General features: G+C 39.0%; 2 protein-coding genes and 1 long non-coding RNA gene across 4 annotated transcripts; 2 read left to right on the forward strand and 1 right to left on the reverse strand.

Annotated features, from left to right (window-relative positions):
• Positions 1–2,635: 2,635 nt before the first annotated feature.
• Positions 2,636–26,802, forward strand: dhrsx (dehydrogenase/reductase (SDR family) X-linked). 2 transcript variants are annotated; one of them, XM_044187799.1, is made up of 8 exons: positions 2,645–2,774; positions 11,502–11,649; positions 11,782–11,889; positions 13,238–13,306; positions 16,375–16,476; positions 16,634–16,841; positions 20,037–20,244; positions 23,285–26,802. In XM_044187799.1, exons 3-8 carry the CDS (start codon positions 11,835–11,837, stop codon positions 23,465–23,467), a joined length of 825 nt encoding a protein of 274 aa, XP_044043734.1. In that variant the 5' UTR covers positions 2,645–2,774; positions 11,502–11,649; positions 11,782–11,834; the 3' UTR covers positions 23,468–26,802. The 2 variants fall into 2 exon arrangements, with proteins under 2 accessions (XP_044043733.1, XP_044043734.1); XM_044187798.1 differs by lacking the exon at positions 11,502–11,649 and having other exon boundaries at positions 2,636–2,774.
• LOC122872089 (E3 SUMO-protein ligase ZBED1-like) lies at positions 2,638–11,414 on the forward strand. The gene is made up of 2 exons (XM_044187797.1): positions 2,638–2,774; positions 6,851–11,414. The coding sequence occupies exon 2, from the start codon at positions 6,900–6,902 to the stop codon at positions 8,949–8,951; it is 2,052 nt and encodes a 683-aa protein (XP_044043732.1). The 5' UTR covers positions 2,638–2,774; positions 6,851–6,899; the 3' UTR covers positions 8,952–11,414.
• LOC122872092 lies at positions 26,524–27,250 on the reverse strand. Its single transcript, XR_006377013.1, has 2 exons — positions 27,100–27,250; positions 26,524–27,019 (listed from the first exon to the last, which is right to left on the reverse strand). It is a non-coding gene; the product is annotated as an uncharacterized LOC122872092 (long non-coding RNA).
• Positions 27,251–27,983: the final 733 nt, after the last annotated feature.

Raw genomic sequence — 27,983 nt, forward strand, 5'->3', positions numbered from 1 at the left:
TGGTTATAAAATTGCAAGCTTATTATTAGTACATATGATCCCAAATGTCAAATATACCTTGAATGCAGAAAAATAATCCCACTATATTGCAGACCTTTACCACTTCCCCACATGATTGAATGTGCATCTGTGTGACATCACACCATGACAAATGATTCAATAGTAGATATTGATTCATCCAGACCAACTGCCCCACATCATTCAGTAATACAAAACAACAAGACTGTTATTCCCCAGTAAAAATCTGTGATTCAAAGCCATTGCAAATCACATTAGGGAAGGATTGAGAAGCAATGCTCACTCTATATCTGAGTAAATTGGATCTTGTCTCATTATAATTACATTTTTGGGTAGTAGTTTAGTCAATACGAGGTTTTCAAAGTTTGTAGTCAATGATATTAGCTGCATGGGCTAAGTCGTAGCTTTTATGATCAACGTTGGATAAATGTAACAAACTATGAATAAAAATGAATGACATTAATTTGTTAATTTTGTAGTCGATTGCACCACTTATGAAAGCACACGTACTTTCCATGATTGTCAGCAGAGCTGCGAGGGTCCGTGTGACATAATTGTCATCTGCCCATGTCTGTGATGGTCTGTACAGATTTTTCATGGAATTTGGGTGTTTCTGCAACCTGAGGGAGTTTACGTTACGTAATTGAAATTTTACACAAGAGGGCTATTTTATAGGCTGATTAAGTTTATTCCATTAAACATAATTCTGTTGTGAGTTTGTGTGTTGAGCAGGAAAGCAAGAGTTCAATGGAATATGACCCAAACGCAGACTAGCAGGTAGAGCTGGTGTAGATCAATAATTTTATTAACAAAAGGCTTACACTGACTTGGCAAGCAAAAACAACTCTCAGCAGGTAAGCAGTCCAAAACAGAAACACAAATCCAACGGTGTGCAGGCAAAATCCAAAATCCACAGAAAGGCAAGGTGCAAGGCACAAGACAATTCAGTTTTATTTATATAGCGCCAATTCATAACAGAGGTTATCTCATTGCACTTTTCCTATAGAGCAGGTCTAGACCGTACTCTTTATAATATTATTTACAGAGACCCAACAAATCCCTGGACAGGAAGACTCCAGAACTCACACGTACACAGAACCAGGGCGCTTGACAGAGATACTACAACAATCTGACACAGACCAAAGAAAGAACCCTGACTAAATACACTCAGGTAACGAGACACAGGTGAAAACAATGAAAGCAATCAAAGACAGGAAGCAAAACTACCAGACACAAGAGGGAAGGAGAATATTACAAATTAAAACAGGAAATAACAGGACAAAAACCCAAAACCATGACCAATTTATTCAGACTTTAGCAGGATTTAGACCTTCATGTTGGGGAACTAAATTTAATAATTAACATAACATAAGATAATTAACCAGTTAACAAATAAAGGGCCTTAACACTGTGTCTGCACAAGCCCCGACTGTGTCTACACAATAAAAGCAGTAGGCTGCTTCAGCAGTGCAGCAGCAGAAGCTTCTGTCCTCCTACACAGGATCACAGAAGAAAAACTCAAAACCAAAGAAAGGCACTTTGGGTTGCTGTTTAGTGTGTAAAGTGCATTCTGTCACAAGTGAGATAATAAGCGGCCTGTGTAGACAGTTGCATCTATTAAAATAGAAGTGTATCACATGGTGATGTTTTGGGTTGCTGAGATGTCTGTCCGTCTGTTTCAGGCTCCTTTTTACCTGAGGGAGATGGCTGTGGGGCATGGTCATGGTCAGCTTGACTGGTGCTTTCACCAAACCTGCAGCAAGCTGCGGCTACATTCCAAAGGTCCACTTGCAGTTGTTTGCAGCTGTGGGTCCTCCTGCTGTGGCTCTGCATTATGTGGCTGACTAGATGAAGATTTCTTTAGTAGATTTTAGTCACCCTGATCTCCCAGCTGTTTTGCTGCTATATTGCACAGTTACCCAGATTGACACAGCAGTGAGTGATTTATTATTCCAAAACAAAATGTATATCATGAGCCCAACCACATCTGTCTAATTACTTACAGTATTTAAACATTTTTACGGGTCCTGTTTCCTCTGAAAGAGTGGCCAATCTGCGGCTGTGAGGCGCCTGGGCGGCAGTCTTGGCCAGCCTGTGCAATAATCTAGCTAGGCTATAAGGCCAATAAAAATAACTTTTTGATCAGTACAATACAGGTCTTAAGCAACATCAAGTTCATTTATTTTTTCTATAATTCATAGTATGTATTTTTATAAAGTGTGTTTAGGAAATCCTGTATTGGTATTTTTGACTCATGACTCATGTATTAGACACTATTAGGGACTTTTATACCGTATTTATTTCCGAGGTAAGATATGAGATTGCATAGCATAATAATATGTTATAGTTATAGATTTTGTAATCTCCATTGTGCAAATTAAAGGGTGTGTTTGTTATGTGGATTTACCTCTCCACCACGTCTACATCAATTATTAGTAACTACACACAGCTTTAGCCTACAATACAGTACATTCATAAAATGTAGTAGAAGAAAAAAAGTTCTTGTTTTAACAGTTAATTTCTTTTTTTGGCATCTTGTGACGCAATTTTCCTCGGGGCGGAACTACGGACAGGCTAATCCCACGCAGGCTCCGAGCCGGACTCATTGACGCGAAGCACAGCTGGACTCGGAAGCTATTCGGTCTGAAACAGAGCGATGTGGTTGCTGTCAGTGTTGGTGCCTCTTGTCAGGCTGTATTTATGCGGAATTAAAGTTCTTCTCTATCAGATGTTCAACAGATCCTTTACGCTACCAGGTCAGGTCACTTTATATCTCCCAAATGTCTGTTACTGTCTGCTAATATGTAACGTTATTCTCTATAGTTATAATTTCCAAGTTTCCAGAATAGGTTCCGTTTGCATGCTGAACTCTTTTAGAAATGTGACTTTTTCCAAAAATATTACCTTTAATTATCGACAAATGAACATAGTTGATGGAACCTGAGTTAAGACTTTTAATATCGGTGTCTTCTGGACAATTCGGCATAACGTCATGATCTGATTCGCCAAGCATGTAAAGTTTGATGAGTGGGTCACTCGATTTACCGTTAACCTAGCTCTTTGTAATCTTCCAAGAAAATAATGACAGGTAGCTAACCTTGTGAACCAAATCTGAAAAATGCGACTGTAGTGAAAAGAAATGCTGCTAGAGGGATACTTTGTGTGTTTGGAATTAACTAGCTAGAAGAGCAACTATTGAAAGCGATAAAGCCAGATTATTCAAAGGGGTTTACGATTGTAAACAGTCATGACGACGTTAAATTGGATATATTCTTAACGGAGTTTGGTGACACTGTCAGTGCACAGCCTGTCCCTGCCACTACTGGCACCGTTAAAGGACAGGTTCACATTTCTTCAAGTCTGTCTTAAAGTAATAGTCAGGTGCCCATGAACATTGAAACATTTGCCGTTAACTAGTCAGAATTTCAGAATAGCCAATGTATCAATGAGACCCAAGTTTGTCTAATAGCGTATCTACCTGCTAGAATGAAACAGTTTTTATTCAAATCAACTCACATTAATAGTTCTCTTACATTTATGATTTAACAGCCTGTTAACTAGAACTAGAAGTCTGTGACCTGTAGGCCACATACTGTCCCCACTTGACAATCCAAACTTTAAAGAAACTACAACTGGATTTTAGCATAAAAATCAGTTACATTTATCATCGTTAATCAAACATCTCTTTGTGTCTTATACAAATGAAGAGTTGTTCTCCCCTGGCCTCAACTGTATAATGCAAATGTCCCTTTTAATGCACAAATTGAAGGAACTGGCGGGATTACATTTCACTCTGATTGTACCTTATATGATTACATGTGACAAACGTGATTGATTGACTGATAGATTGAAACTGTGTAACTTTCCAGGGATAAGGCTTCATACATAGTATCCACTGAAAATGTGGCTGTATTCACCTGAATGTTGTGGCCTGTTATGAAGTATTAAATACTAAACTTCTGTAACACTTTTCTGTAAGTACCTTTTAAAACATACTGAGCAGAAAATATTTTATTTTCTCTGGATTACATGGATCCTTAAATTCTATTCATAATTACATAATGAATAGAATAGAATACTATTACAATATTAATAAGGATATTTTCTGATATCGATATATATCACAATATGTCGAATGTAAGCAAAATCACACTAATCATAATCACACATTAATCAAACAGATGGTGAAAGCAAGGAACTGTTCCACTGTCATGTATTACATGAGAGCAAATTATTTAAATGAGACAAAGAAAAACTTTAATAATGAATTACGTTTATTCAGTCATTCATTTGAATAACTTTTGAATTTCCAAGATCATAAAATCACAATGTCATTTTGCTGAAATCTGATACATGATAAAATTGAATTATTGCCTAGCCCTAGACGCTGCTTATGAAGACATTTTTTCTGTTCATTGATCAATAATTTGACATTATTCAACCCTTGTCATTAGGTTCTAAAATATGACCCATATAGAGCAGCACTCGTTCATGAATGATTTCTTTGCAGATCTAAAGGTGCTGAAGTTAAACTACATGTCAATACTCTTTTTGACATGAGAACCTGAATAACCTTTAGCATGACTATAGGAGCGATATATTCTCCATAGACTAATCTATTTAAAAGAACAGCAGAAATGCAAACACAGAAAGTGTTTATTAACACCTTCCACTGGTCAGATAGTCAAATGAGTGCCATGTTAATGTAGCCATGTTAATGTAGGGAAACCTGCCTAAAAAAAGTTGGGTAAGTCTTCACTCTAACTTCACTCTTGACCTTGAAAGTTGACCTTGAAAGTAGTGAGTAGTAGTAAGTTGGATACTTTTTCCAGAGGCTCTCAAGAGTTTGTTCAGTTGAAGTTGAACAACATATTGAAGCCCATCTGCTGAAGACCATGAGATGTGATTAAAAGCTGTGGAAAAAGCTAGTAAGTGGACCTTGAGTTCAAATGAACTGAAACAGACGGACAGTCAAAACACTGAAAACAGTGAAGCAACACGTGGAACAGCTGCCTGTAAATAACAACTATCTTGTTGTAAGGCCCTTAATGCACACTCACACTGGACTGAGAGTGTTTTGAGTGTTACTGTTCTGAGTATTTCATTGAAAGTTAAAGCCATAAACCAAAAGGAAAATTTGTCTTAAAGCATGTGACGCTAGACTGAGAAATCATTAATGCATTATACTTTAAGACAAAGAGGTGATTGTGTGTGTGTCTCCAGACACACACTTGTATAATCTCTCAAAGAATGCAGGCTGGTTAACAAGTAGTAAGGAGATTTCCTAAATTCGTGTTATTTACATGGAATATTCCACACCATGACAAAAAGCCTGGCTGGCTAATGATCTATGAAGCAAAAATTCCAGTTTTGCAGCCTGGCTCTTTTTTTTTAATTTTTTTTATAGTTTTGGACATCACTGTTGTTGGTTATGGACAACATTTACACACGTCAGGAGTTTAAGATAAGTTTCAAATAAGTAGAGTAGGTCAAAGTTGAAGAAGGAAGTAGCTCTCTCAGACCTAATAAGACTTTACAGGAAATTGTGCTGGTGATAATTTTTACATCTTCCTTCATTTTCACCTTCAAATAAGTGGTTTAGATAATCAGTTAAATTTTGGATTTGTCAAAAATCTGTCTGAGGCTTCATGTTGCAATGTTCACTGGACACCATTGCAAAGCTGTGTTGAGCTGTGCCCCAGTGAACCCATAGCTATGGCGTTAAGCTGAAATGTTGTTGTAACTGGTACAATTTAATAGCTAAAACTATTATGCCTAGATTGTAAAAAAAACAAAAGAATTTATCCTTACGTACAATTTCAATAACTGGAGTGTAAAATGTGCAAACTGTAAAATGTGAAATGATATTACTAGCTCTTGTTGCTTAACAGATTAGCTTCCTGTGTGTCTTGATGAATTAGCTAGTTAGGCATGTTTTAATACTATCTCAGATTACTTCATATTAAAGGAATAGTTTAACATTTCAGGAAATGCATTTATTTGCTTTCTTGTTGAGAATGAGATGAGAAGATTGTCACCACTCTCAAATCTGTTTAATATAAAGCCACAGCCAGCAGCCTGTTAGCTTAACTCATAAATGGGAATCCACCTACCAGCACCTGTAAAGCTCACTAATTAAATGTTGTATCAAAAACCAAAATGTAAAAACAACACTTTGTGATGTTATGGGGGGTTATGTGCCGAACAGTGTCTTGGCCAGGAGCAGTCACTTCCTTGAATCTCCGCTGTTTGCCTGGCAACATCATGGGAACAACAAGACCTCAGGAAATCACTGAAGAAATAGTCTTTAAGCATTTTTTATATGTGGGCATGTGTTTGATGAAAATCCTGCAGCCAACAAAAGATTACTTGTACCATCGTTTCAAACATAAATCAATACTGAATTTGACATGACCTAAAACTGAAACTAACAGGCTGAGTTTTCTTCCTTTCTTAAAGTGATATTGTATTTTGAGAAGTAATATAGAAAATAATAATAATAATAAAAAAGATGGACTTGGCTGAGGAAACATTGTTAGCCTCCATCCTGTTTTTAATTTTTCAGTCTTGGTTGAAAAATGAGAGGGTATGGGAGAAATGGAATTAAATGACCATTTGCATGTGAACTGGGTTTTTGGCGATCAGATCAGACAGCAGCACGGGTAAAAGTAATCTGATTTCCTGCCTTAAACTGATTTCTCACAGTAATCTGGTTTCTTGTGTGCATGTATACATTGCTGAAAGATTTTACAATCCTATCTCAGTGTAGCTTCACAAATGCTGTAATGTTTTTATCAACATCCTCAAATGTTTATTTCACTATTCTTGTTAGGTACTCAATAAGTGAAGGCATCCAAGTGGATTGCTTACTGAAGGAACCAATGGAGGGTAAAAGTTCAGGACCTTCATGCTCTGGCCTCAATCTTGTCGCACACCCACGGGCAAAAAGCAAAGTCTGGAAATACTTTGGCTTTGACACAGATGCAGATGGCTGCATATTGCACTGGAAACGGATATACTGTCGCGTATGTATGAGTCAAATTGCGTACTCTGGAAACACCTCCAATCTGTCGTACCACCTTGAAAAAAACCACCCTGTAGAGTTCAGTGAGTTTGTGAAGAGCAACACAGATCAGATGCGCGAGGCGTTTGCCACAGCATTCTCTAGGATAAAGACTGAGCCTTCAGGTCTACATGTTCAGCAACAATCCCAGGACACAAACTTAAGGCAGAGCTTAGACTATGAAAACAGACGACACAATGATCTGACTGCTGCTGTCATCAACTTCATCTGCGAGGGGTTGTACCCTGTATCTGTAGTTGAAGAGCCTACTTTCAAGACCTTAATGAGTACCGTCGATCCTGGATACTCTCCACCGAGCAAAAGCGACCTGGCAGTTAAAATGCTTCCTCAGATGTATTGCCGTACCCGGGACATGGTCTTTAGTGAGCTTGCTGGGGTTTTGAACTGTGGCGTTACTACAGACCTTTGGCAAAGCCAAACGCAGAATAGGACATACATTTCACTCTCTATGCATTCAGTTAATTACAACAGTTCAACTGGCTTCTCTGTGACCAACAAGTGCCTTAAAACGTTTGAAGTACAAGAGGACAACACAGCCGAGAACATCACCAGAGCGATGTATGAAGCCTTTGTTGAATGGGGGATAACTCATAAAGTCAGCGGTGCCACCACAAATGGTTCCGTGGACATTGTCAAAGCATGCTCGCTCCTGGAACTATCAGTGGAAATGCCTTGCCTTGGATATACCATCAATCGTGCAATGGATGAAGCCTTCCAGCTGCCACGAGTTGACAGCTTTTTGGGATGCTGCCGCAAACTTGTTGATCATTTCAGAGAACCGGCAATGTATCTGCTAAAGGAAAAACAGAAGCAGCATGGCCTCGCTCAGTGTTCACTTGTCACAGACAGGGGTAGGTCTTGGTTGGCCACATTGGCAATGTTACAAAGACTGAAAGAGCAACAGGTTGCTGTAACTGCAACGCTTATAGAGAGTTCCAGTTGCCATCATTTCAGCTTTAATGGCCCTGACTGGGCCTTGTTGGAGGGCTTGATTGAAGTCCTCCAGCCTTTTAAAGTTGTGGCAAACATGATAACTTCTTGCAGGTACCCAACCATTAGCATGGTTAGGCCTGTGCTTCATATGTTGTTGAATACCACCCTCAAGGTCAAGGAAGGGGACCTCAAAGAGATCAGCATGACCAAAGAGGTCATCTCAAAGGTCCTATCAAGCACCTATTCACAGAATTCACAACTATCGCAAGAAATTTCAACATTCCTCAACATTGCTACCTTCCTGGATCCTCGGTACAAGAAGTTGCCTTTCCTGTCCACTCAGGAACGCTCCAAAGTTGAGAATAACATCATTGAGGAGACAAAAGCAATCCTTGAGAAGCAGATTGCGGAGCGGCCTTGTCTAGATGATTTCTCCTTGGTATCTGACGAACCACCTAGCAAAAAGCAGACACCTGTAAGAGAATCTTCAGCCAGCAGTGCAACCCAAAACAACCCTTTGGCTGCCATATTTTGCCAGTCTGATGCAGACCAGAGCCAGGAGGAGCTGCATGCACAGGTCGTAGAGGAGCTGAGCAACTACAAATCACAAAGAGTTTTAGGTCTGGATGAAGACCCTTTACTGTGGTGGTCAAGTCATGCACCCTTGTTCCCCACCCTACCCAAGGTACTCCAGAAGTACTGGTGTGTTCCTGCCATGAGTGTACCTTGTCATAGGCTGTTCAGCTCCTCTGGGACTGTGCTGTGTGGGAAAAGAAACCGTATAGCTCCAGCTTTAGTAGATCAACAGATCTTCTTGTATGAGAATTCGCGAAACTACTATGAGCCTGAACCCTGTGAGGATGATTTGGACAATGTTTGGGAAGGAAACTGTAGTCTGGGTCAGCCACTTGAATGACTGCTTAAAATTGCAAAAAGTTAAAGAATTTTGATGACATTATTCCCTGCATACTGTGGGCCTACATACCAGACCTGCTGAAGCATTACAAATATAATTAAGGTGTATCAGTCAGTAGTAGTAAAATGTAATGGACCTGTTATAATAAACTATCTTTGAATTTTGGCCTATAATCTGTATGAAAAGAGTTTGGCCTATATTATCTTGCCGAGTCATTTAAAAAAAAAAAAAATGTAATATTTTTGGGGAAAACACTTATTTGCATTCTTTCTGAGAGTGGGATAAGAAGATTGTTGTCAATCTCATGTCTGCGGTAAGTATAGAGCTAAAGCCAGGACATGAGGACATGTTTAGCCTAGCTAGCACAAAGACTGCAAGCAGGAGAAACGGCCTAGCCTAAATCGATCCTAAGTTGAAAAACACACCTACCAACACCTCCAAAGCCCACTAGTTAACTACCTTTTGTTTAATCTGTAAACAGAAATGTAAAACCAACTGTTTAGCGGTTGTTGCTCAAAAAATGGCTCCACCACGTCACTCTCCTTAAAACATTGCTGTTTTTAGCCATGCTAGCGGTGTGGCTCTAGATCCAAACTGAATATCTCAAGTATTGGATGGATTGCCATAACATTTTCTACAGACATATGGTGCCCATATTTATTTTATTAGATTATACGTGCCAACATCTGCATTTTAGCATTGTCATTGTGAGTGTGTTAGTATGCTAATGTTAGCATTTCGCTCAAATGACTGCTATGCAAAAATACAGCCTCACCAAGGTAGAAAGGCTGTAGAGTCTTAGTCTTATTACATTTCTGTTCATGTATGAGTTAACAAAATAAGACACATTGTGTTAATTATTAAGCTTTAGAGGTGCTGTTAGACTTTTTTTTACTTTGTGCAGAGCCAGGCTAGCTGTTTCCTCTGCTTCCAGTCATAATGCTGCTATAGTTGACATCAAATCTGTCAAAATCTGTGCAGAAAATGTAGTTCATTGAAATAAACATAACAGCAAAACCAGCCATAATATCATCATATTGGATCTAACACATTTGTAATCAAAAACTAAAAGAATTCTAGTGATTACAGAATAGTAATCAGGGTTCCAGGGTGCACAAGCGACCAAAAAATCTGTTAAGTGCGACTAAACATTTTCTTTGGTCCGCCGGTGCACCTGAAATTTAGCAGGTCTGATTTAAAAATAAATAAATAAAAGATACAAATATTTTTTAACAAACACCAAATGGGTGTGCAGACATTTGCCTTTGAGCAAATATTATAAACATATTTTCTGTAGATTATTTTGTCAGCATATAGCAGGATCTAATGTACATCTTGCACATGTGTCAGGCATGTCTCTGTGTGTGTGTGTGTGTGTGTGTGTGTGTGTGTGTGTGTGTGTGTGTGTGTGTGTGTGGTGTGGGAAGACCTGTACTCTTCCCATATTCCTTGCGTGCGAACGATAGAAATTGTGAGCGACATCACAACCTTAAAACATAATTCAAAATGAAGAGAACTATTGATCCTAATCCCGACCCAATATGTTCGTTGGAGATGGCCTCATCTGACTCCCAGCCAGAACCAGAGCCTACCACATACAAAAAGTCCAAAACATATGCCATTAGCAAAGAATGGCTTGTCTAATTTCCGTGGCTCAAATATGATAACATGGCCAACATTAAGCAAGCATTGCATTTATTGTAAAGAGTGCGGCCAAAGCATGGCTGGGAACAGTGTTTTTGCTGTCGGAGCATCGAATTCTGAATTGAAACATAAAAAAATCACAGTGTCTCCAAGAAAGCATTTCAGCGCCAGACAGTGGCAAACCGAAGCAGTGAAGAGTCAGAAATGATAATAAAATTTAACGCTGCTTATAATATAGCCGAAGAAGAGCTACCTTTTACTAAATTTAATTCCCAAATCATCCTTATGAAAAAGAATGGGTTAAATGTAAACCTGACCTACAGCAGCAACGCTGTCTGTGTCCACTTCCTTGAGGTGGTCGCCAACACACACAAAAAAAAGACTGTTCAAATCGCGGATTTGACGTACATATGATTAATGGTTGATGGAGATACAGACAAACTGACAAAAAAGGTAATGCTTAAAATGTATTATTGGGTGCACCTAAATTATGTGCTGGTGCACCTTAATGAAAAGGTTACCAATGTAAAAAGTTAGTCTGGAGCCCTGGTTAGCACTGTGTGTTGTCTCTCAGTATCTATGCCTCCTTCAGACATCTACTCGTTATGTTGTAAGCTCTGTTGTGTCTTTTTGGCCTTTCTGTTGCACTTTTCTTTTCAGGCTCTATGATTAAACTTTTTTAATTTGTTTGGGATGTACTTGTAAATACTTATAAATAATAAGTATGTACTTGTAAATACAGTGGACAAGTTTTAAAAATGGCACATATAAATTATGATATGAAAGAACTCTGTGAAAGTAAAGATCTTGTTTTCAACATTTGCTTGACTGGTTGATGTCCAAACTTTCCATTTTTATTGCAACATTGATTCACTTTTTTAAATCACAATTGTTCATCTTTCACAGGGGCAACAGATTCAATTTTATTAATTGATTGCTGTGTGGCAGCATCTTATCTGACAGATGAACTGCTCCAAAGAAAACAGTCTAAAGAGTAATTCCTCCCTGCAGCGTCAGGAACTGGATCAGTAACACTCAGTGACCTGGCTGTGATGTAACCACATTTTACCCTACCTGTTATTTACACAAAAAAATCTAATCATATTGAGACTGATTCCAAAAAAAAAAAATGGAAATGAAGGCTTGCATAATGTTCTCATGTGGTCCCCTCTCTCCTCCCACACAGTCTTACCCAAGCAAAATGGAAGGGTTGCCATTGTGACTGGGGGTACCAGAGGAATGGGTTTTGAGACAGCGAGACACCTGGCAAGCCTGGGCATGCATGTTGTCATAGGTAGGCTACTGTCCAATCATATGCCTTTAGCCACATTATATATACCCTGCTTCCCCTTCTTGATACAAGTTAATACATTTTTGCACTCCAGCTGTAATTTGCAATTTTCCCCTCATTTTAATTATTTTACAGTAAATAAATGAAGCAAATACTGTTAAAAGAAGATTGTGCACTATAATTGTGTAAAATCCAGTTTAGTAGTATGTTTCCAACATAGGGGCCCTTTCTTGCATAGCAAAATATGTAGTCCATTTGAAACAATTTGTGCTGTCCTTTTTTCAAAGCTCTGTCTTTTGGGGCTTTTGAGAATTTAGCTTATAGATACACATGTACCTGATAGGTGGCTAATTTGAGCATTTCATTGGCTGTACTTTTAAATTTGCGGTTTATATCCTAAGGTTGGACTCATGGAACCCAATGTTTTGTATTTACAGTGTATCATAATTTATAATAATTGTTGTTTGAGTTGGTACACATTGTGTAAAGTATTTAAAAGACCTACAAGTGTGAAAGATCCACCAGTGGCCTCTGGAGGGTCTGCCACCTTGCACCTTACCCCCCCATCAGACTAAATTCCATTGAACTGACTGACTGAAGTATGTAAGTACATGTTGTGTCATTTCAGTTCATGCAGTGTTTTGTTCAGTATTCCAAATTATTGGAATATTATAATTATACCATATGCGACTTTCACTGCCACTAAATGTTGAGAGAGAGACAACTTTACAGTAGAAATACTGTAAATATGTTTACAGCCTGGTACAAAAACTGGTTTGGGTTTCTATAGCTAATTTCCCCCTTCCCCCTGAGGGGGATGATTTTTACATAACTCATCCATTTAAATTATATTAAGGTTTAAAATTACGCATAATTAAGGACGTGGTCGCTTTCATTCAAACTGGACAAAAACAAAATAAAGCTCACCAAAACCGTCTTTGTTAGTCTTTCCACTGTTCTAACAATCACCAACTCTGGTTTGGCTGAAATAAACCCTTAAAACAGCTCGCAGGGAGGGACTCACATGCACGCGAGGCCGGACCGGCTGTATAAACAAAGCACAGGCAGAGGGGGTGACGTCCTCCTCTGCTCAGGACGCCATTACTCCACTTTATCTTCACATAGCAAATAGTTGTTTTCTGCTATATTAACGAAAAAAAAGCTTAGATTGACTATGTTGTATATATGACGGAAGAATTTTCAGGATACATGAATAATTACTACTGCTATAAACAAAGATGACATGACATTCTTTAGTCTTATTGAGTCAGTGTAGGCAGTTGGATTGAGTTGAAGTGGATGTCTGCTGGACATCTGCCCACCAAGCCTCTCTGTTCTCCATCATCTCCAGCTGGGAACGAGAAAGAAGAGGGCACAGCAGCGGTCAGGATGATTCATGAAGAAGGCAGCAAGGGGAAAGGTAATCATCTGTCTGTCTCCATCTCTCTCTGTCTTTGGTCACATCTGGCATTTTAGCTATTTTTTTAGCTATAAAATAGTCTGGTATGTGAAGTGACACAGCAGCAGTGCTCAAAGTGGAGCCTTCAAACCAAAGCTCGGCCTGCAGTAGGCTATTTAAATTTGATACACATGAAAATGCAGGTTTAAAGTGTTCTGTGTTTAAATACAGTATATGTATTATATCTCTTTAAAATTGTTTCCAAACCTATTTTAATTTTATCTTAAGCAATGCTTTCATATTCTACAAGGAAAGCTTTATATGAAAGAACTACTTTTGCTGCACACCCCCCTTACAGGATAGCCAACATCTTATCTGATTTCAGTAACTGTTGATTAAAGAGCTGCATGTGTGTGCACTCATAAATGAAAAGTTGAATCTATAAGCAATAATGCATATTGTTGCTCAATTCAATACACCCAGGTAGGTGATGTCTTTAAAGCAACTGACTTGAGAATCTTGCTAAATGAAAATAATTTATTCTGTAATGGCCACAGTGGCCTCTGTTCAGCAAGAGTTGCATAATCTTGCTTTAAATAAAGGTGGTAATACCACAGTGTAAAAATGCAGCATTATATGTATTTATTTTATTTTATTTTACTTTTAAACTTTAAATTAAATTTTATTGTATTTTAAATTGATTTAAAAGTAAAAGTACTTTGCATTAGCAACAAAACACTCATACACACTCTATATCAAAAGTGACTGTACTCATTAGGCAGCAGAATGGCCTCTTTCATTGTTACATTGTCATATATAATTGGATTACTGTTACGGAACAGACAGGCTGGGGACACCGAGATGGACAAGGAATGTTCTTTATTAGATAACAGCCAGAGGGAGTGGGTTTGGAGAGAGGGAAGTGTGAAGGAGAGAGATTGCTTGGGTAAAGATGATTTAGGGTTTATGCCAAGTGGCATGGCGAGTCCTACATTCAAACAAGGTCGGACACATACTGAGGTGCGTGCAGGGCTTTCATGCTGGCTGTGGGAGCAGGTGTGGATAATTAGTGGGTAGTGGAGCCTGGAGTATCCGTGACACTTGATGCATTAACATGTAAGCAGACATTTTAATGTTGTAGCTGTTTTGAGTTGCAACAGATTTTAGCTTCTTTTTACACTGGGTAGTTTTAACAATGGACAACATTTTAGAAAGTCGTATGTTTTGTATCTAATTTGCAAAGTAACTAGTAACTCTGGTGTAGTTGTCAATGTAAATGTAGTGAAGTAAAAACAAAGTCAAAATATTTGTTTTGACAAAAATCCTCAGTATAGGTCGTCCAGACTACTATTTCCAAGGTCAAGAAAGGAACCTGTAAATGTAATAAAATGGAGTACAAGTACCTCATAATTGTACTTTAAATATAGTACTTCAGTACAAACATGCAAAAAATAAATAAATAAATGAAACAAAAAATACTGTAGGCTTTAAGAGTTTCAAATGAAGAATGTCTAACTTACGGGGTACTAGATAACAGCGCCATGATGAAAATATGTGTCTTTCCAAGAGAAATGTCGAGTGGTATATGTAATGTGAAATGTCTCCAGGAAATGACTTTGAAACACAAGGCCTTATGGGTATGGGTTTATTTGGTTGAACTCATTTGTTCTGAACAGACCTCAAATGAGCTTTTAACTTTTCTACTTATAACACTTCCCTGAGGACTTCATGGATAGTCAGCCAGTGTCTGTAGAGATTTAACCTATTTCCTTTCATTTTGAAAAAAACTCTTGTTAAATACTGAATTTGTACAAACTCTGCTGAGGGCCGATGACTGAAAGCAGCTTCAAATGGGAATCATGGAGGTGGCCAGCTGTTCATAACCTAATTGAAATTATGTAGAGGCAAGTGTCCTAAAAATTGTAAAATCTTCCAGCGGGGTGAATTTCCTCCTAAACACAAAGAGCTCTTTGTTTCAGTCCGACTGTGTGTGAGAAACAGTTCTAATTAGACCAGTGATTTACTGAATTCTAAGTAGGCTTTTTCTGCTGCTTTATATGGACATTCTGTAGCACGTTTCTTTAATCCCTCTCTTGTGAGGCATCTCAATTAGTGTAATGCAGTGTAATTTATTTAATTAGGTGCTAGAGCAGTCAGTTCAGATTGCCACAAGCAGTGGCGAGTGACCCATGAATAACATGCCTGCAGCTGCTAAGAAATAAGACTGTGCCAGGATTTAGAGAACACATTCTAGTTTCAAAGCTGTACAGAGCTTTAATCCCAGAGGCCACATTCAGTGCAGACTTACAACTCTGTTGTAACTCTGAACTAATATTCTTTTTCAATTCCAGTTTTTCCCTTAAACTGCCCTTTGGGTAACTTGACTAAAATGGTAGAGACATGAGGTGACCCTGTCACTTTTTTTATTACCAGTGGTGGAAGAAGTATGTAGATCCTTTGCTTAGGTACCAGTACAATGATGTAAAAATACTCCATTACAAGTTAAAGTCCTGCATTCAAAATTAGTAGTATTACTATTGATACTATTATCAATAAAATGTACTTAAAGTATCAAAACTATAAGTACTCCTTCTGCAGATATATTATTTTATATCACATTATTAGATTGTTAGCACTGATACATCGGTGTGTAAGCAGCATTTTACTGGAGCTAGTTTTAACTACTTTATATACAGTTTGCCAGTTTAGTCCAGTGGTGCTCATGCGCCGTCTGGCCCGCCCCACACTGTCTCATGTGAGCATAAACAAAGGGATAGTTCAGGTTTATTGAAGTGGGGCTGTGTGAGGTACTTATCCATAGTCAGTGTATTACCTGCAGTAGACGGCGGTCAGCACGTCCCTGGTTTGGAGAAGCAGAGTTGTACCGGCACGGAAGCTAAGCAATGTGCTGCTGTGGACAACGTCAGCAGCAAAACGTGTTTTAGCCCCTTAAAAGAAGGCCCACCGAAAAAAATCAATATTAGTGTACACTATATTTTGAATATTTTCAGCGCTTCAGCTCAAATCATTGATTGATCATTAATCTTCTACCTCTGGAATCTGTGCTAACATGTTTTTTCTGTTCACAGCTGAGTTTGTCTTCATGGACCTGACTTCACTGAAATCCGTGCAACAGTTTGTTCAGACGTTCAAAGACAGAGGTCTCCCCCTCCATGTTCTGGTTAACAATGGTAGGCTGCTTTGATTGTCTCCATAAATGCATAATTTAATAGCTTTTCATTTTTTTAAAGTCTACGTGTTTGTCAAACAATTTTTACACTATGTTGAGTGATTGCATATACGTACACTAAAGACATATCTCCTATCTTCTGTCATTCTCTCATGTAGCTGGAACCATGCTGGTTCCTGAGACACAGACAGAGGATGGCTTTGAGTTCCACTTTGGGCTCAACTACCTCGGCCACTTTCTGCTGACCAACCTGCTGCTGGACATGCTGAAGAGATCAGGAAGACAGGGCTGCTGCTCCAGAATCGTCAACATGTCCTCTGCTACACACTACGCAGGAGTTGTGAACATGAATGACTTAAACAGGAGGTATGAGGAACAATGGAAATCGTAGAACTGTTGTCTTTATACTAGGCAGTTTCACAAACACATAGCGCCATATTTTAATCGCGCAAATGCAATGACAAGTGCGAAGCATCCTGGGCTCACAGACTGTGTGGGCGTTTCCACCTACTATTTTGGTTCATGTATATGTGGCAGTGCTACAGGGCTAGGTGAAGTGGAATATAGATCAGAGGGTGTAGTGATTAATAAACACAGTCTCAGCCAGTCACATCACTGGTCTCATTGCTCTGAAACAGCTGAGCCATAACGAGTTCAACAAATGGAAAGACACTTCTTCAGGAAATCATACTGTTGTCTGGATGCTGCAGAGTGACACAATGTGAACACACAGCACCACAAATCTGCAGCCAGGGGCCACACCATGGTGTGGGTCTTTTTAACAGTTAACAGTGCAACGATGACAGAAACAAATAATAAAAAAAATGTTTGGTGTAGCAGTAATATGATCGTGTCAATCCGATGCTATTTCAGTTATAAATGTACTGTATTTCACATTGTAAATGGTTACATTATATCTTAAAATGTTACACAACAGCGTTTGCATCGTAATGCATTTCAAGAATAAAACTTAAAACGCGTAATTTTTTTTAAGGAGGCTGTGACCTACAGGTTTAATGAGGCCAGTAATCTGAGCCTCACTAAGCTCCTCTCGGCTCCTCTCCCTCTCCATCTGTATGCATTTTTATCCCATTAATCGACATCTCTCTCCCGTAGTTTTGTGCTTTCTCATCTCTCTCATCTCTCCTTCTGTCGCTTTCAGCAGGTATTTCTGCCTCCGGAGCTGCAGAGTCTGGATCTGGGACAACTGCTTCTACAATTGTTATTATTAGTCTTATTAATATTATTATCATTATTATTCCTATCACTATCACTCTTATTATTATTGTTGTTGTTGTATTAATATTAATATTACCACTATTATTTATAACTATTATTTTAAAATTCTAGGGGAAATTTGCATTGTGCTTCCTTCTCCACCCTCCCCCCTCTGCCTCCCTCTCTCTCTCTCTCTCTCTCTCTCTCTCTCTCTCTCTCTCTCTCTCTCTCTCTCTCTCTCTCTCTCTCTCTCTCTCTCAACCCAACCTAACCGACAGCGGCATATGGCCGCCCACCCTGAGTCTGGTTCTGCCCAAGGTTTCTTTTTCCTTGCCACTGTCGCCAAGTGCTTGCTCATGGAGGGATTTTTTGGGTCTCTGTAAATAATTCAATTAAATTTTATTTATATAGCACCAATTCATAACAGAAGGTATCTCATTGCACTTTTCCTATAGACCAGGTCTAGACCGTACTCTTTATAATAATATTTACAGAGACCCAACAAATCCCACCATGTGCAAGCATTTGGTGACAGTGGCAAGAAAAAAGCAGGTGGCCCACAGCCAAAGATCCGGTCTCTGCAGCTCCGGAGGTAGAAATACCTGCTGAAAGCAACAGAAGGAGAGAGGAGAGAAACGAGAAAGCACAAAACTACAGGAGGGAGAAGATGTCGAGTTAGTAAAATGCAGTAATAGGATAAAAATTCATACAGATGGAGAGGTACAGGAGGAGAGAGGAAAGAGGTGCATCATGGGAAGTCTCCCGGCAGTCTAGGCCTATAGCAGCATAACTAAGGGATGGTTCAGGGCTCACCCAAGGCAGCCCTAACTATAAGCTTTATCAAAGAGCAAAGTCTTAAACCTACTCTTAAATGTGGAGATGGTGTCTGCCTCCCGAACCCAAATTGGGATCTGATTACACAAGAGAGGAGCTTCATAACTGAAGGTTCTGGCTCCCATTCTACTTTTGGAGACTCTAGGAACCACAAGTAACCCTGCATTCTGGGAGTGCAGTGTTCTACTCGGGTAATAAGGTGTTATGATGGTGCCTGACCATTAAGAGTGTTGCAGGTGAGGAAAAGGATTTTAAATTCTATTCTGGATTTTATAGGGAGTCAGTGCAGAGAAGCTAATATTGGAGAAATATGATCTCTTTTCCTAGTTCTTGTCAGTACACGTGCCACAGCATTCTGGATCAACTGGAGAGTCTTAAGGAACTTATTCGGGCAGCCTGATAATAAGGAATTACAATAGTCCAACCTTGAAATAACAAATGCATGCACTAGTTTTTTGGCATCATTTTGAGACAGGATGTGCCTGATTTTTGCAATGTTACGTGTTTGGGGCCAAGTACAATAACTTCAGTTTTGTCAGAGTTTAACATCAGAAAATTGCAGGTCATCCAGGTTTTTATGTCTTTAAGGCATGCTTGAAGTTTAGCTAACTGGTTAGTTTCATCTGGCTTGATCGATAGATATAATTGGGTATCATCCGCATAACAATGAAAGTTTATGGAGTTATGTTTCCTAACATTGCCTAGAGGAAGCATATATAAGGTGAATACAATCGGTAAATAATATTATAAAGAGTATGGTCTAGACCTGCTCTATAGGAAAAGTGCAATGAGATAACTTCTCTTATGAATTGGCACTATATAAATAAAATTGAATTGAATATTGGGAAATTTATTGTAAAGGAAATATACAATATTTGAATAGTTAACTAAATAATTGAAATATAAAAACTCAAAGTAATTCAAACATTTTAGAGACTTGAGCTCATGGCCGGTGTTTTTTAAAATCATTCTTGCAGTATATGATTGTGCAACTGTGCGAATAATAGTTTTCATAATTTCCCTACTAAGAATATTTTATTCTTCAGTCTCAGAATCAGTCTGCATGTGTTTTGGAAAAGCATACCTTCACTGTGCACAGTTTTTACATTAAATGCAGACATCCGTCATCTAAGGTCAGACTGTAGTCAACTGTAGTTGAATATCCCTCAGTTATTGCTTTTCATAGCAGTATTGCCACATAGATAGCACAAAGAAGAATACAGAAGAGTCCTTTCCCAAGGGCATCACAGCTCGCACTTTGAGATCTGATCGATGGCGTTGGCTTATCTCAGGAAATGAGTGCATGTTGTTTCTGCTGTGTGTGAAACAATCTGAAGGAAACACAGGGAGACAGGCTGGTTAAGGTATTTAAGCTTTGGAACTGAAGAGGAAAGTAAATATGAATATGTTGTTATTATCACTGTTCTTACTTTTAAATCAGATGTAGCAGAAAATCAGTCCGTTGTGCCGCAGACAATTATATCCTCCCCTCCCCCTCCCTGTCTCCAGGATCTGCTACAGTTCCCATGGTGCCTATTCCCAAAGCAAACTGGCTCTGGTCCTCTTCACCTACTACCTGCAGGAGCAGCTGACGGCCAGCGGCTTCCCAGTGACCGTCAATGCTGTGGACCCCGGCATGGTGGACACAGCGCTGTATGACAACCTGTGGAGCCTTGCGCAGGCACTGAAGAAACCAGTGGCCAAGATACTGTTCAGGGTACATTTTTACTAATATGACTTGTCTTAACACAGGCTAAATCTATTTATCTATACAAGAGCTGGGCGATATGGCCAAGTTTGGGGACAATTTACAAATTTAAATAGGTTTTTTTTCATGCAAAATGTAAGAAGACTAAAACGTGATAAAAACATTTTTATGACTTCATGTGCAAGACCGCTGAGCAGCGCTGTTATCATTACACATATTCAAGAAGTACAGGTTATCCCATACAGCTCTGGACTATCAGTACCTGATGCTTAAACAGGGGCGGATTGGGATAATAATTCAGGCCGGGAATCTATTGTCAGTCCAGGCCAATCTCCACATTCACTCCATCCTCAACAGACCATGTATACTGTTAAGCGTTTTGTTGAAATATTTCAGTTTACTGTTTATGCCAGTAACATATCTTTTACTTTTAGTTAAAAAAAACATCCAAAATAGTTAAAAACAGCCAAGTGTCTTCAGTTTCAAGAGTTAGTCAATTGCACGTCCATAATTTTTGTGCACTTTTGGAGTGTTTGTTTTGCACCTGGCGTTTCCTCAGAGCTCTGACTGGACTTGTGTTGATCATCATGAAGCTCTGGTAGCTCTAACTGGAGGTACTTCCACCTGACAGTAAAGAGTAGCCTATACAGGTCTTTATTCCAGATTATTTCCATGCATACGCATCTCCTGCTTTCCTACATAGCATGATTAAGATTTTTGAAACACAGAATCAACTCGGGAAAGTTAGTTGTGATATGGCATGCTGAGGGCGGCCCTGCTGGTATGTTTTTTTACTTTTTTAAACACCAGTCACTTTTCCTTGCTCGTGAACATATCTGTAATCTTACAGCATTTAGCGGAACTTTCCTTCTGGGCTTTCTCAGCTCTGCCTTTTCTGTTTCTCTCTTTCTCCTGTGCTGTCCATTTTTTCTCGAAAATGCTCGGCCACACACACTCCACGCACTGACCGAACGTTGTGTTGATGTGTATGTGCATGCGACCAATCACGTGTGGTGACAGACAGAGATCATACCATCAGGTTAAAAGCAGGCGGGGGGGCTGACGGTCTACAGTTCTGAGGGACTGTAGCTGCCTTGTGTTGTTGTCTCTTTCATTTACCCATTTCATTTAGTATTTTTAACAGATGAGGGTAGACAGGAATCTCCATGGACTATGATGTTTGCGGATGACATTGTGATTTGTAGTGAGAGCAGGGAGCAGGTGGAGGAAAATCTAGAGAGATGGAGGTCTGCTCTGGAAAACAGAGGAATGAAGCTTAGCCGCAGTAAGACAGAATACATGTGTGTCAATGAGAGGGACCCAGGTGGAACTGTGAGGTTACAGGGAGCAGAGGTGAAGAAGGTGCAGGACTTTAAGTACTTAGGGTCAACGGTTCAGAGCAATGGAGACTGTGGAAAAGAGGTGAAGAGGCGAGTGCGAGCAGGTTGGAACGGGTGGAGAAAAGTGTCAGGTGTGTTGTGTGAGAAAAGAGTATCAGCAAGAATGAAAGGAAAGGTGTTCGAGACGGTGGTGAGACCAGCGATGTTGTACAGCTTAGAGACAGTGGCACTGAAGAAAAGACAAGAGGCAGAGCTGGAGGCAGCAGAGCTTAAGATGTTGAGGTTCTCTTTGGGAGGGACGAGGACGGACAGGATCAGGAATGAGTACATCAGAGGGACAGCTCATGTTAGATGTTTCGGAGATAAAGTCAGAGAGGCCAGATTGAGGTGGTTTGGACATGTTCAGAGGAGAGACTGTGAATATATTGGTAGAAGGATGCTGAGGTTGGAGCTGCCAGGCAGGAGGTCTAGAGGAAGACCAAAGAGGGGATTTATGGATGTAGTGAGAGAGGACATGAAGTTAATTGGTGTGAGTGAAGAGGACGCAGAGGACAGGGTTAGATGGAGGCACATGATTCGCTGTGGCGACCTCTGAAAGGGAACAGCCGAAAGGAAAAGAAGAAGAACACTGGCCTGAAACTCCAGGCCAATCAGCTTGCCAGGCCACCATTAAATTCACTATGAGCTAGCCAGAGCCAGCCAACCACCTGGATTCAGGAGACACCTGGGCTGCGTTCAGCCAACAAAACTTAGCAAAACGTTTATTTAAACGGAAACAATATATATTTTACCAACTGTAAAATGTGTGTGGGAGACTATGTGGTCCTGGTTGAGTCCATTATGTTTGTTCCTCTAATTGAAATGTTTGGGGTTTTTAGCTTAATTTAGAAAACATTAAACAAAGAAAATAAAGTTAAGAAAAGTTTTAAATCCTACAGTATGCATGTCACTGTCCAGGGGAATGTTAACATCCTCCATTTCAATTACCTGACAGGGTAACATCACCTGTAACGGAATGTATTCTGTCATCCGTTTTATGATGCCTCGTCCCTTTACCACCTCTCCCCGCTTTGCTTTAGCAAAGTTGCTTTTTAGCAAAGAGGTTTTTCAGGCATCTATATCTTCACGTGATCCCATTTCTTCTTTATTTCTGTCATGGTACGGCTCTGCGATGTCACGGCACTGACAGTTGTAGTAATATTTTCTCTTTAGGGTTCCCTAATACGACTACCGACACTGCTAAATTTGTAGTCTTCTTGTCTGTTTATGTCCAACAGCAGGAGTATGCACTGTGAAGTTCTTTTTACTCTGTGGTAACATTTTGTGAATGAAACACAAACAGAGCAGAATAGGTAGCCTTAGGCCGTGCTTTGGTAACACAAATGATCAAATCTTAGAAACACACACCTCCTCATGAACAGGTGGTATTCTTCAGATTGAAACGAGCAATTTATGACAAGTTTGTGCAGTTATAAGAGAGCTTGGTGAATCTGACTGGCAACACTTGTATGAGCAAAGACAAAGCGTAAGAGAAGTTTAGGATAAGAATATGAATGTTCTTGCATGAGGTCCATTGACTTTAGGTCTTGCTTGTTAAAGTAGAAGGTGAACAACTACCTCAGAATTCTGAGGAACTGAACTCATTCGGACATTTTTTCTTTTAACACAACTTGTTGACAGTTCTTTTTCTTCATGCATGTCCTCATCAGACTCCAGCAGAGGGAGCATCCATAGCCATCTATGCTGCAGCTGCCCCTGAGATGGAAGGGGTCGGAGGCTGTTACTTGTACAATGGCCAGAAGAGGCAGTCCTCCGACATTTCCTATGACTCTGAGCTACAAGCCGAGCTGTGGAAGAAGAGCTGTGAGCTCACAGGCCTTCAGGAGGCCTGACACACCCTGCTGTGACCCTCACACAGGGAGAGTTCTACATTTTCATCTGAGTGATGCCTCACTTTATATCGTTCCAACATGTAAATATCTAGAATTCTAATCTGTATCAGGATGTCTGATTAGACCGCTGTTCAGGTTAAAGTTGATTAGAGCTATGCTGGTTAATTTTAAGTACAACTAAAGGTGCGGTCACATGACCATTCGCTCTGTCCCTTATTCACTTCAACTGAAACCCACACGACTGACAAATTCAAGCATGCAGTTTCTGTTTCGGTGTGATCCCTAAAAGCTTTTGCAGCACATGGCAGTGCAGGCTTCGGCGAGCTCCGTGACCGTCTGTGAGGAAGGTAGAGTGTATTTGGTCTGTGACCTGGGAGATGATGAAAATAAATTGCACTTAGTTTTATTGTAGGCTATTTTATATGATAACATGCATGCACCTTTGTAAGAATGTAGAACAAAAATCCTGAATTATTTTGGTTTGATGAAAATTTGAAGTTGGACTGAGTGGCAAAGTGTGGTCTAGTTTTATTTCTAAAGCTTGCAAAATTAGCCAAACTATACTGAATAATACACGCATACAATATGAGATCAGTTTATATGTGATGCATGACAAGTATGAAGACATATAGAATATACTATTCATGTTCTCCTATAATTTGTATATTTGGTCTCACACCTATGTACATGGAAATTGATAGTCTGCCTTGTAAGCCTGTTTGATGCAAGATACTACATTGATATCAGAATACCCCTAAAGTGAGGCAGATTGAGAAGTGGTATGCCACTCATGTTCTAGTAGCATGTGTCGAATCTATGTGTCGGTATATTACTGTTGGTTTTTGGTATGCTGCTGCTGTTCTACTGACTAATGGCACTTAGAAATGTTATGTTGCTTTAGTTCCACCAGCATATACAGATTCTTACTGACATATGCTGCTGTATGCCTATACAGCATATCACTGCTGTTCCACTGACATGTACCACTTCTTGCATTAAATAAACAAATAAATGATGTCAATTTTACATAGTTATCTGTAGGTGGACTGTAGTATATGACAGTGGAAAATCAGTGACTTACGGTTTAGTACCATAAGCATACAAAAATCAGTTAAATTCAATTTTATTTACATACTGCCAATTCATAACAGAAGTTATCTCATTGCACTTTTCCTATAGATCTTTTTAATATAACAGTGATATAGTACTCAGAATCAACATATCACATAGCATCAGCCACTTTTTGATCTCTGCGCTGCTGTTTCCCTCTAGCTTTGCTATTGTACAAGGTCTTTTTTATCTGATAATTAGAGATCACTGGGCTTGCTATCACTCACCATAGTGGATGACTTTGGTATCTGATCACTTAGCAGATCAGACTGATGGGACTGATTCCCAAAATGTTGGCGTCTTCCTTTTAGAGCCCAATAAAGCTGACATCATGACAAACTAACAAGGAGGTTCTCTTGAAAGAGCTAATGATAGTCATTTATCAGAGGAGGGAATCCAAGCCGAACCCCAATCATCATGTGTAATCTGTGTAAAACTGCCTCAGCTGTTCACTATGTTATTTTAAATAGAAATGGCTCTGTTTCTGCACCGTGTAGATTGACTCCCGGTATCTGTATGTTTTATTTTTCTTGAACATCAGCTAAGGAGCCAAGTATGGAGTTTTCCAAATGCACTTTGTATTTATGTTTATAGGCACTAAACCAGACTTTAACATGGGTATCATGCCAGGTTTTCTAGTAGAGCAGCTTTGAGCACATAAGCAACCTAAATGCCTTAGCGGTGCCTATTTAAGCCTACAAATGATTCTCTATTGATTTTTTTATATATATTCTGCTTCTGTCCATTTAAGTTTCCATATGTGTGATAAAATGTGATTTGTGAGCATGTAAATTGTATAGAATCAGCATTCCACATTGTGATTTCATCTGGAGATTTTTCACTAGGGTGGACTTAAATTAAAATTATTTGTGTCCTGTTAATTAAGTTTTCAATATATTTTAACTTGTTTATTACTGTGCCAAAAATAATTCAAAAGTGACTGTACAAGATCTAATTGTTAAAAAACAATAACATCAGCATAACATTGTCTTAACTCTAGAGCTTAAATGGATTCAGTTTTAGGGTAGATCTCCCATTTGGATACCACAAAATTTACTTATTTAGCCTTAATGAAATTTTTTACATTCATATTATGCATCAGCATTACAGAGCAATATTAAATAGAAATTAGAAATTATTATAATATAATTATAATAATTATATTAGAAATCAAAGAGCCCCCACATACTAATGGCTTTAGCTTTAGCTGACAATCCAAAGTTTTTGCTAAAAGCAAAGATGTTAACAACGTTAGAGCCTGTGGGTACAAATTATTAAAGTACAATTACTTTTCTTGATTGTGACATTTAAGTAAGTGGCAAAAGTCTATATTTTTCTTGTCATTTTTTCCATGAAAAGAACAAAACAAACAATGATCAATCCCGCATACACCATGCTGCCGGAAATACTTACACAAAATGTGTATTAATGTGCTGCTGAAAATAGTTCCCAGCAAATGCACTATTTCGGCCTTTTTGAGTAACAGTTGTTAAAAACTACAATGACCAGAAAATATAGGAAATTACTGAGCCTATAGGAAATTACTGAGCCTTGTTAAAAAAAGAAATCATATGTGTGTGAAGTGCTTTTAAAGATTTACATCTTCAGTAGGAACCAATGGGCTTGGAGCTGAGAGCCACAGATAGGGAAGTCAGAAATTATGGTTTTGGTCTTTTTATGGGATTTGTTGACAGTAAGAAAAATATAGCATAATCCCAGCCTTATCCTTTAACATTTTCTATGTTCTATCATTTTCTATCAATTTCAAATATGTACAGAAATATTTTTCAAATTGTTAGTTATAACATCTAATGAATTTTGGATGTGTATTTTCCAAGCAATAAGTGTATATCAAAAATCTATTTTAGTGTTGTGGTTCAATAGTTGCTTGAATCAGTGAAATCCAGTGAAATAATTTGTATTTGTAATTGTGTATCTTTCCATGCTAAACTACTGCAAGCTGCCACATTATGAGTTTTAATTCATATAATTGAATGTACAGTGTCCCTTGTCTGCTGATCAAGACAACATCACACTGTATTGTGTACACTGCACATTGTGTCCAATTTCAGACACCACCTCCAAATTTCGGGAAAGTAATAATGCAGGCTAACTGTCAAGCTTAAATGTGCCACAGTTGTGTTGGAAGTTGTTTATTAATTCACTCATTTTGTTCAAGCTGTGAAGACAAAAAACAAAGACATGAATTAAAGACCCAACCATGACCTTCTGCTGTGTTTGAATTTATACTTGTTTATCTCCAACTTCTTAATTTTTAGCTCCATGTCCAGTTTCTGGCTTTAATGCCAATGAGTAGATGACACTTGTATATTGAACGGACATACTGTGAAAGAGAAAATGTGACAAATAGTGTTGATAACAGCAATATGAAGAGTTACTTACTGCATTCCTTGCTGACGTATTTATTGTTCCGGTCATGTCCTGCAGCAAGGTTTATGGTTATACTTCATTTGCAGAATGCAGACACATCCAACACATTTCATATTTGGTCTTACTCTTACCTCTGGCATCTGTGACTGCATAAAGTCTCCTCATGAAGGGCCCGAGGCTGGCACCATCTCCCTGCAAATAGAAGAACACTGCAGCTGATAAAGCAAAAGAAGAAAGAATTGCATAAGATTCAATTCAGTTCAATTGTATTTATATAATGGCAATTCATAACAGAAGTTATCTCACTGCACTTTTCCTATAGAACAGGTCTAGACCGTACACTTTATAATATTATTAGAGAGAGAGAGAGAGAGAGGCACAATGCAAATTCCACCTAGAATTTTAAAATAATAATAATGTAGTGGTAATACATAATAATAATAATAATAATAATAGGAATGATAGTGATAGGAATAATAATGATAATAATAGTAATAAGACTAATAATAGCAACTGTAGTAGCAGTTGTCGTGCAGGAACACAGGGCAGCAGGTGGCCACAACACAGATCCAGACTCTGCAGATCCGGAGGCAGAAATGCCTGCTGAAAGCGACATCAGGAGAGATGAGAGAGATGAGAAAGGACAAAACTACGGAAGAGAGAAGATGTCGAGTTAGTAACATGCATTAATGGGTAAGAACCCACACAGATGGAGAGGGAGGAGGAGAGAGGAAAGAGGTGCATCATGGGAAGTCTCCTGGCAGTCTAGGCCTATTGCAGCATAACTAAGGGATGGTTCAGGGCTCACCCAAGCCAGCCCTAACTATAAGTTTTATCAAAGAGGAAACCCAAACTGGGACCTGATTCCACAGGAGAGGAGCTTGATAACTGAAGGCTCTGGCTCCCATTCTACCTTTGGAGACTCTAGGAACCACAAGTAACCCTGCATTCTGGGAGCGCAGTGTTCTAATGGGGTAATAAGGTATTATGAGCTCTTGCCTGATAATAAGTGCAA

Source organism: Siniperca chuatsi, linkage group LG24 (genome assembly GCF_020085105.1).
Source record: "Siniperca chuatsi isolate FFG_IHB_CAS linkage group LG24, ASM2008510v1, whole genome shotgun sequence".
NCBI lineage: Eukaryota > Metazoa > Chordata > Actinopteri > Centrarchiformes > Sinipercidae > Siniperca > Siniperca chuatsi.